The sequence below is a fragment of the Limanda limanda genome, chromosome 14 (genome assembly GCF_963576545.1).
Source record: "Limanda limanda chromosome 14, fLimLim1.1, whole genome shotgun sequence".
NCBI classification, from domain to species: domain Eukaryota; kingdom Metazoa; phylum Chordata; class Actinopteri; order Pleuronectiformes; family Pleuronectidae; genus Limanda; species Limanda limanda.
Genome location: NC_083649.1, coordinates 26,615,888 through 26,626,349, shown reverse-complemented (window position 1 = coordinate 26,626,349; position 10,462 = coordinate 26,615,888). Strand labels below are relative to the sequence as shown.

The 10,462-nt window shown below is 43.4% G+C and overlaps 1 protein-coding gene across 1 annotated transcript; it reads right to left on the bottom strand.

The window, feature by feature from the left end:
* Window positions 1-7,288: 7,288 nt before the first annotated feature.
* On the bottom strand, window positions 7,289-10,039 carry zgc:171929 (uncharacterized protein LOC100124596 homolog). The gene is made up of 4 exons (XM_061086578.1): window positions 9,904-10,039; window positions 9,529-9,755; window positions 7,959-8,148; window positions 7,289-7,656 (listed from the first exon to the last, which is right to left on the bottom strand). The coding sequence occupies exons 1-4, from the start codon at window positions 10,004-10,006 to the stop codon at window positions 7,334-7,336; spliced, it is 843 nt and encodes a 280-aa protein (XP_060942561.1). The 5' UTR covers window positions 10,007-10,039; the 3' UTR covers window positions 7,289-7,333.
* Window positions 10,040-10,462: the final 423 nt, after the last annotated feature.

Sequence of the window (10,462 nt, the reverse complement as noted above, 5' to 3'; positions counted from 1 at the left end):
TGCAGCCACTTCCTGTGCCCCATCGCCCCTGGTCTGACATCGCTCTGGACTTCGTTACCGGGTTGCCTCCTTCGAAAGGTAACACCACCATTCTAACAGTTGTGGATCGTTTCTCTAAAATGGTTCATTTTATTCCCCTGCCCAAGCTGCCTTCGGCCAAAGAGACTGCAGAGGCTGTCCTGGAACACGTGTTTCGCATTCATGGATTCCCGAAGGATGTGGTGTCAGACCGGGGTCCACAGTTTGTGTCGCAATTCTGGAAGGCGTTCTGTTCCCTCCTCGGTGCCACAGTGAGTCTCTCTTCCGGTTATCATCCCCAGTCCAACGGCCAGGCAGAGCGCATGAACCAGGACCTGGAGACCGGTCTACGATGCCTGGTCTCCCAAAACCCGGTCACCTGGAGTAAGCACCTCATCTGGGTAGAGTATGCACATAACACATTACCCAGTGCTTCTACAGGCCTTTCTCCCTTTCAATGTGTTCATGGCTATCAACCTCCATTGTTCCCCGACTTGGAGGAGGAGGTCAATGTTCCTTCTGCGCAGAGGTTCATACATCGGTGCCGTCGGATTTGGAGTGGGGTCCGGGAGGTCCTCCTAAGAGGCTCTGTCCGTACTAAAAGAGCGGCGGACCGACGTCGGACTCCTGCACCTTCTTACCAACCAGGCAATAAGGTTTGGCTGTCTACCCGGGACATTCCCCTACGTGTGGAGTCCCGCAAGTTGGCTCCCCGTTTTATTGGTCCATTCCCCATCTCCAGGATTATCAACCCCGCTGCAGTGCGTCTCCAGCTGCCCAGTTCCATGAGGGTGCATCCAACCTTTCACGTTTCTCGGATCAAGCCGGCATTGGAGAGTCCGTTGGTTCCGCCCACCAAGCCCCCGCCTCCTCCCAGGATCGTCGATGGAGGTCCTGTGTACACTGTCAAACGCCTCTTGGCAGTCCGTCGCCGCGGTCGCGGTCACCAATATTTGGTAGACTGGAAGGGATACGGTCCTGAAGAGAGGAAGTGGGTCTCTACTAAGAACATTGTTGATCCGGACCTTATTCGAGACTTCAACCGCATACATCCTGACCAGCCTGGGACGTCCGGTGCCGTCCCTAGGGGGGGGGGTACTGTTAGGTCCAGTCCCGAATATTAAGATAAGTTGGATTATATGTAGAAATTATTCTTCTGTTCTGTGTTATTGTTTACTCACATCTCCTCTCGTTTCAGATTCCTCACTCCCTCCCTCGTGTGTGTGTTCCACGTTGTTGATTAGTGACTCCTCCCCAATTGTTTGCACCTGGTCCTCATTACCTGGTGTATTTAGTCTGTGGGTTCCTGTGTTACGTTGCCAGTTCGTCTTTGTATCTTCATGTTCTTAGCGTCCCAGCAGTTTCTCCGTATAGCTACCTTGTTACCGATCTCTGCCTGTTTACCGACCTACGTCTCTGTCCTCTCCCTGTCGGATACCTCGCCTCGTGATCGACTGCCTGCCCGTGTACCGACCTTGGACTGGTATCTTGACCAACTCTGCCGCTGCCTGCTCCCTGTTGGATTTACCCGTGTACCGACCTTGGACTGTTATCTTGACCAACTCTGCCGCTGTCTGCTCCCTGTTGGATTTACAGTAAAAATTGTTAACAGCACTTACCTGTGTCTTCGAGTCGTGCGTTTGAATCCACACACCATCCTGGATCCTTTACACAATGTTCTTTGCCCTTTTCTCCTGTCGGCAGAGAGGCCGACACCTGTTGTGCGTGCCCCAGGTTAGGACCAGCCTTATTTCCTTGCTTCACTGCCATCCTCCTGCTCCGCACACCAAGCGACCAGCCTTCAGTCTACTAGCCGTCCGCACAAGCCCTCTACTCAGTCCCTTAACTTTGCTTGGCTCAGGGATTGGCCTGTTACATTACATTTCATTTTATCCAAAGCGACTCACAATAAGTGCATTCAAACCCAGAACAACAAGAATCAAGAAAGTACAATTTCTTCAAAAATAAAGCAAAACTACAAAGTGCTATAAGTAAGTACCATTTAAGTGCTACAAAATTTTTAGTTTCAAATTTTATTCAAGATGTAGTCGGAAGAGATATGTTTTTAGTTTGCAGCGGAAGATGTGTAAACTAACTGATGACCGGATGTTGATGGGGAGCTCATTCCACCATTTAGGAGCCTGTGTTACCAGCTGAAGTCTGGTAGTGGAGCACAGGCAGAGCAGCATCTGTGTTATTTGATCAGCAGGACAACGAATGATCAGGTAGGCGTAGGGTTGGGTACCGAGAACCGGTTCCAATATGGCACCTGTTCCTATACAACCGGTACCTACCCGGACCGCAATGCAACGCAGATTTCGGTGCTTCATTTTGGTGCCTGAGACTGAGGTCTTCGTTCCTCCCGCCTCCTCACACTTCCACTCCTTCCTTCACGGGAAGGGGCGCCTCCCGTCGGGCCCCTGCATGAATCGGGCGGGCTGCCGGTGGACCAACTAAAGCAGTGGTTCTTAACCTGGGTTCGATCGAACCCCAGGGGTTCGGTGAGGCACTCTCGGGGGTTCGGCAGGGGTCAAGACACACACAGTATAGCCCGGTTCACACTGGCAATATCTGGCCTTTTTTTTTGGCCGTCAAAAAATTGGCTGCAGACAATTTGGCAACACACAATTTTTCTTCGCTGTGTCAGATTACAAATATTTTGTTGCTTAGTAAAAATTAGTTACACAAAAGAAATTCAGCCCACTCGTATTATTCGTGAAGTCCCCCTCCGCTTGGCTGTCATTGGCTGCAGCTGATCACGCCACATTGCTTAGCTTTGATATCTGTGCTGCAGGGAACTTGGTGCGCTCAGTAGTCGACTTGTGGCTGTTGTGATTGTACGTCATTCAGCAGAGCCAGCTTCAACAGCAACTCTTCAGAACAACAACGCTCTCAACGTTTTGGTGACCCTTGAGATACTCACACCGTTTGTTACAACTTATTTTTGCGAGCGATGCTTTTCGGGGATGGTAGACATGAAAATTAAGAAAAGGAACAGACTTTGTTGTGAAAATGATATAAGAGTCGCACTTGCCAAGGTGAAGCCGGGCATTTCTGACGCTGTATCTGTAAGGCAACAGCAAAAGTTGCTAGTTGCAATAAATATTATTTATTATATTAGTTATGTTTTTGTGTGAAATTCCTGTTTGTTGGTTTTGTTCTTTGAACACAGTGATTTTGTGTGCACCTGATGCATGGTTAATTTTGTGCACTAACAAAATATATACCTATGTTTCAAAGAAATAATATTTTATTTGTCCAATTACGAAGGGTTCGGTGAATGCACTGATGAAGCTTGCAGGGTTCAGTACCTCCAATAAGGTTAAGAACCACTGAACTAAAGGCTCTTATATACTACTACGTGTCCGTTTTTTTCTCGGAGAGGTCTCAGCGGGGGGCAAAGAGTCTTTTTGATTTTTACTTCTCCGACACTCTACGTTGGAAAAAATTCATCGCCAAACCCATAGGTGGCGCAACGGAAGACGAGCTCAGAGAAGCCTACCCCATTTGGGAAGAAGAAGTCCACGTGTCTCTGTTTACATCTGTTAGCTTGCGTCCCACACACTGAACCATGGCAACTAACAGAACTAAATAAAGTGACACCCAGCGGGTCAAGATGCTGATGTTATCGTTTCTTAGCGCAGCGGTTCCCCGGTCTTGTTTCCGAACTGTGTTGCTGATTCCACAGCTTGAATCTGCTTGAGGCTACATGTAGCTAGCTAGCTCCCCTCCCAGCTAGCTTCAAGCCCAGCTTCCACACACAGTCAGCAGGGACTCCCGAAACTAACTACTACCCAGTGTTTGCTTCTAACCTGGCGGTATTATAGAAACAGTGTCATGATAGAAGTGGAATTAAAGTCGTGACGGCGGGGTTATGCACTGTTACCACCGCAGTTAGCATGGTGGCTAGCCTAGCCCGCTAGCCTAGCCTGCTAGCGCCGTTTTGAAAGCTCGTTCTAACCGTCTGTGACCGTGCACACATGTCGTCAGTGCTCGAACGAGCCACCGTCAGCCGGTCAACTCCCCTGGCTTAACACAAACGTCACATTAATCGTAGAATCGTAGTTGTGTATGTATTTATTGTGAATCAGGAAGTTACAGGTCCGGAAATGACGTCGAACAGAAATGACATCGTACGGAAATGACGACATACGGAAATGATGTCGTTCGCGGACCAATCACAGCCAAGAGATGTCCGCGAACTGTATGACTGTATGTGACAAAAGGAAATAAAAAGAAGTTAAAAAAAAAAAAAGAGATGTCCGCGGGCTCTTCGACACAACACGGAGAAGTTAGAAAAATCAGACCTGTACGAAAAGCTGTCCGAAGCACTCGGAGAGGGCGTTTCACGACGGATAGGGCGGTCTTATCTGTCCGTTTTACAAAATACGCTCAAGCATAAATTGGCCTTAACTCTTGTCTCTGCGCTGCCCGAGCGTGCGTCAGGGCTTACGTGCAGGTGTGGGAGGATCTCCTCGCGAGACATCTCTCCAGCGCTAGCGCATTTCCTCTGTGTCTGTGCGCTGCGACCGGCTCTGTGTCGGCTTTGAAAGGCTGGGGGTGGGATGAACGAAGACCATGCCGAGAAAGGTTTTACAAAAGCGTCTGCATTTTGGGGGGGACAAAGGCGGGCCGAAGCCTGCCTGCGACTATGGAGGACCATACATGACTTAAGTATAAATGAATAAATGTATAAATAAATACAGAAATAAATAAAAAAGGAAATACATAAATTAATACATAAATAAATAAATATGTTAATAACAACAGAAATGTCTAAATAAATGTCTTCCAAATGTATTTATTTATTTCATTCCCTCATTTCTGTGTGCTTATGCTAATGAGAAAGGATTGGTCACAGAAGTGTAATGATCGAGCCCTTCTACTTCTGCCTTTCAATGCTGACTGGTGTCCAGTAGCTGTTTGCAGTGTTGAGCCGGTTCACACTAGTTCAAGTTCAGAGGGTTAGTTCTGGTTATTTTTTATTGGGATGATTAAGGTGTCAGTAATCCTGACTGTGAGCGTCACGTCTCGTGTTCTACTGAGCACAAGGAGAGAGCAGAGAGGAGGAGAACAGTGGAAACACCGAGTTTCTCTGGTCACATCTGCTCAGAGATCAGCTGCTTCATGGGCAGAGCAGAAGCTGCACCTGGTTTGTACCGAGCTGGAGATTCTGTTTCCTCCTCCTCTCTGCTCTCTCCTTGTGCTCAGTAGAACACGAGACGTGACGCTCACAGTCAGGATTACTGACACCTTAATCATACCAATAAAAAATAACCTGAACTAAAAGTGTGAACCGGCTCAACAATGCAAACAGCTACTGGACACCAGTCAGCATTAAAAGGCAGAAGTAGAAGGGCTGGATCATTACACTCCTGTGACCAATCCTGCATGAGACTGCGGTTAGGCCCGCCTTTCTCATTAGCATAAGCACACAGAAATTAGGGAAGGAAATAAATAAATGTGGAAGACATTTATTTAGATATTTCTGTTGTTATTAACTTATTTATTTCTGTATTAATTGGCTCAGGCACCAAAGTCAGAGTCATGAGTCAGAGCGTGTGTTTTTTATTTATTTTTATTTATTTAAGTATAGTGTAAACTTTTGTTAACAGTTCATATATTATTCATAGTTTTAAGTTAAGAAGTGTTTTGTATTTATTTATATTTATAATCTACTTAAAACAGTTCATATATTTGCCAATAAAAAAAGCCTTTCTTAAATCTCTAAAAAAAATGTTTAAAGTATTGGTTCAGGCACCGTTTAGGCACCGGTATCAGTTAGGAGCCGGTATCGGAGAAAACCCAAACGATACCCATCCCTAGGTAGGCGTTGGACATGCAGGATTCAGGCTGGGCAAACTTAGCGGTTGGCAGCTAGAACTTGAAGCAGGTAAGTTTAACAGGATGAGTGAGCGGAAACAACACAGAGAACAGTTCAGTTCTATTTGTCATGTGCAAGTAAACACAGGGTCAACATCAAAATGAAAGGTTTTAGTCAAAAAGAAATAGGTCAGCTCAGCAGTGCAATAATAAAATTCAAACAAAAGTAGAGATAAAAATATAAAACAAAGTCAAATACAATACATTAATAAAAGTGCAGTGTGGCATTTGAGGATTCAAATGTAATGACAATTTTAAACTGTATGGAATCTGTAAGTATAAGTTATTGCAGATTTTCAAAGAGTGAGTGAGGAAAGAGAAAACAAATGCAAACAAGCATGTAAACAGATATGCTGAGGGTAGTTGGATGTTTTACTACGAGTCAAGAAACCTGATTGCCTGGTCGTAGAAATTGATCCTGTGCAAAGGATCATGTTTCTGGAATCATCAGCCTCCCGTCCCCGTTTATTCTGGATATATGTGGTGAACCCATTTGGCATTCAATTGTCACCCTAAACTTTTTGACCACTCCATAAATATAAATCTGGTGCTTCTGCTGGTTCGGATTCTAAGGTTTAGGATAGTGTTTCTGTGCTATTCCTAGGAGAGAGGTGGTGAACCTTTCCCCCGATATATATATATACAGATTTTTAAGCTTTATGCTAAACCATTTACTACACTACACAGGTCCTGTGGTAGCCAAAACTTTAAGAACCCACATAAACTCTTGTTTGGCCGACGCCCCACACCTGGAAGTACATGTATTTAGCCAGAAATTAACCAAATATAACTTGATATGCTCGCAGGTGCTTACTGTCAACAAGGTCCATTGTACAAGTAAACTATTATTATCAAATTAAATTATGTTTAACATGTTTATATAGACTTCTTTGACTCAGGATGTTGGAGGGGGCGGCTCCCCAGCCACCCATATTGAAAAGCTGCAACTGGTTCTATGTGGTTTTAAAAATAGTTATTTATTTTATTCATTTCAGCCATTTTCACCTATGGTTTAGGTCTGGAACTTGCAAATGCATCGGTCTAAATTGGTGGTTGTGGGACTTGCGAATGCAAAAGTCTAAAAAGCGGGGGGTTTGCGGATGTGTACGCCTAAAACGGAGGGGGCGCAGGGGCCCTCCAGTTCTGCAGGTGGAGGATATTGGTCAAACAGGGGACAGGGTTTTTTAAATTGCTGACATTTGGTATCATTTTAAGTCTGCATAATTGCATTTTTTTATTAAAATACATATAACATTGAAAAATATGTTTTATGTTATGATGGAATAAAAACATTAACAATACTTTTTTATCCTTTCTTTTTATTATAGTCATGGACACGTCTTGAAAACTTTCAACTAAAAAACAGGTATTATTGATGGCTTGTGGTTCAGCTTCAGTACAATCAAATTTAAAATCATAAGCATAATGAACCCTACATGTAGTATGCAGGGGTTGAGTACAGCAAATAGGGACTGAGTTTACAGTCTGTTGATGCAAAGCTGCTGTTGTCATGGGACTGGCGGCGGTAGTACCTGCGTAGGGCGGGACTACCAGGGTGGCATTGTCTCACATGAAGGAAATACTCATCAGGGCGGCTTGAGGTGTAACCACAATCCTCACATACAAAAATCTTGGAGCGTCTCTGGCGATAGGCATACTGTTGATGAACGCTGTGAATCTTCCTCATATGGGACTCCAGAGAGCAGCGCTGAGTGAAGGCTTTCTCACACAACTCACACTTGTAGGGACGAATACCTGCAGCAGTGGATAACAAAAGCATTTTTTCTCTTGGCATATTTGTAGGGATGCACTTCAGAGTGGTTTTGCAGTTCGGTGACAAATTTCTCAAAGATTTTTCACTGTAGTTCCAAATTCACCTGTGTCTAAATCTATTTACAGTCATATTATAGGGGCCATCTTTATGGTGAAAAAAAGCAGGTCCCCATAACATAAACCATTACATTTTAAGCTGTAAAACAGGATGTTGATATAAGTCAATATAATATCCTCTGAATTTCTGTATGTGTGTATGTGTGTGTATAATGCTGATTACTGACCTGTGTGTGTTCTCATATGCCTTTTGAGGTCAAAGGTATCGTTGAATCCTTTGCCACAGAATCGACAAGGATGTTTCTTCACCAAGCTGTGGCACTTGAGGTGGCGGGTTAACATGCGCTGGAGAGGGAATATCTTGTGGCACAATGAGCACACAAAGTCGCCTGAGCTTTGGGAAGGACGAGGATGGGGCTGATAGAGAGAGATAAAAACTTAATGAATACTAGATGGAACCAGAGCCATCCTACCAAGCTACATTATTGTGCACTGGCAAAATGAGAAGACCAATTGCAGATGTTAGTAATCCTCTTTATGATGATGAGAACACTGGCTTCAGGAGGTTAAGGCACACTAATTTCACTCAGCAGGTATTTCTGAACTTTAATACAAATGAGCTGACAACCAAAATTCTAAATCTGATCAGCTGTGTAGCCTGCTCTGACAGAAGGTAGGGTGGAATGAAACACTGCATTTTGAATAAAGGTAATTTGACTTGTAGTGCATTGAACTTGCCTACAAGTAAATATCACTAAAATTAATAAGTTTCTCTAATATATATAATCTGAGTCTAATATGGTATTTCGTAAATAAAATGTGCTGCCTCACATTTAACATGTCAACTTGTTAACAGTGTTTGATTAAATAAAATTGTGTTTCCATTATTATTAATCTTTTTTCCTATTTGAATCAACTAAAGTTATACTGACTGCATCATCACAATTGCCTCCAGGTTAATTCATTTATGACTTAATTTACTTTTCAAAAAACAAACAAACTACAACACACGTGTGAAGTTGCTCAAATCCTTCTGTGCTGCCAAAACATAAAACAAAGCAGAGATTCTGTGCCTCCTTCATAAAGTTAATTGCATCATCTCTCTCCCATTTATCATACATCTCCATGCCAAATCTCTCTGATTCTGAATTTGTCTAGAATGATTTTGAGCTGTTACACCCTCCAACTCCTTGCAGTTTTCACAGCTGCTGCTCACAGGCATATATTTTAAAATCAGATATCGAGTACCTGTAATAATATGTAATATATAATGCTGTTAACAGCATTATCTGTGTTCTGTCTACAAGCCAACACTAATCTAGAATTATAATATATCAAAGGCAACAAAGAAAACAAAATTTTCAAATGATTTTATCACCTCTGATGTGTGTAAAGTCATTCATTCAATTTTCTTGAAGACAAGAATGACAACAGCACTTTTTCTAATGTAAGGAACAATTGTAGGATCTAAGATTGTTTTAAAATGAGTTGGCTCCCCTCCATGTCATTTAAAAAAAAGGGAGGAATTCCATCAGTTCCTCATATTTAAACATGAACGTTAATTGGGTCGATCAATTTCTCCTCAGCAGTATCATTGGAGAACATTTTTATTTTACATTCTATAGTAAAATCGCAAGTCTCAAATGTCAGATCTTAAGTACCAAGTGTGCATGAGACCTAAAACCTATTTGAATCCTATGTCCTTTATTTGCTCTGTTCTGTAAGCTTTTCAAGGGAAAACATGACAATATTTAAGGGTAATATTGATAATACTTGAAAAAAAAAGTGTGACCTTACCTTTGCACTGCTGCCGGGTGGCAGTATACTGTGATGGAAGAAAGGGCCCGGAAGCATTAGTGTGGACCAGTCCAGCCTGGCGTCAGCCCCTGACCCTCCTGATCCTGCCAAAGGCACTGGCAGGATCATTCTTGTTGCTATCCCTAAAGTGGCTACTGACTGAGGCAAAGTGGAAGGATGTTGGGGGCCAGAATTGCAGGCTATCTGCTCATTAATGTTTTGACTCACTGCAACGGAATAAAACATTTGTTCATTAGTACATTTAGTAAATATCAGGTTAAATAAATAATACACACTAACAGGGTTGACCCACCACGTATGTTACTGCTTTCCTTTGACAGCTTAAAATAGACTAAAAGTTCTTGAAATTCTTACCTTCCATTCTGTCTTCTTTCCACCCATGCTGTTCTGGCTCTTTCCATTGCCATGCTCCACATGTTCCACGTTTCTTTTTAACAAGGAAAGACCTCGGCATCATAAAGATTCTTTCTGTCCTTCTCTTCTTCTTCAGTCCTATCTACTTGATCTGTCATCAGTGATGAACTCCTAGAACTGTGTATTGTGGGAGGTTAGAGGCAGTCAGTGTTTTGACTGGAGTACACCTGTGTTGACTATGCGCATGTGCCATTTTAACTGGCCCCCCACTGGTTTTGCATGTCAGGTAGTGAGAATCCGGGGAGCTTCACATTCAAGTGGTCCTTGACATGCAAAGTTTGGCCCCAGACCAAGCCCTGGCCCCAAACAAAGGGCACGGTCTGAGTAACAGGAGCAAACACAGAGGAGCCACAGCTTTAACTGCTAGGTAAATCAGACCTTTCTCTTTCTCCTCTGTTCTGTCTGTTGCAATCGTGGGACTAAAGAGCTTCTAGAAATACATACAAAGGCCATTCACATACTGACATCATTGACTGTGATGTTGACATAATTGCACATT

Coding starts and splice junctions, on each gene's coding strand:
- zgc:171929 (XM_061086578.1), bottom strand. CDS start 10,006: ATGATGCCGAGGTCTTTCCTTGTTAAAAAGAAACGTGGAACATGTGGA. Junction 9,756..9,903: donor GAAAGAAGACAGAATGGAAG/GTAAGAATTTCA, acceptor ATTCCGTTGCAG/TGAGTCAAAACATTAATGAG. Junction 8,149..9,528: donor CACCCGGCAGCAGTGCAAAG/GTAAGGTCACAC, acceptor TCTCTCTATCAG/CCCCATCCTCGTCCTTCCCA.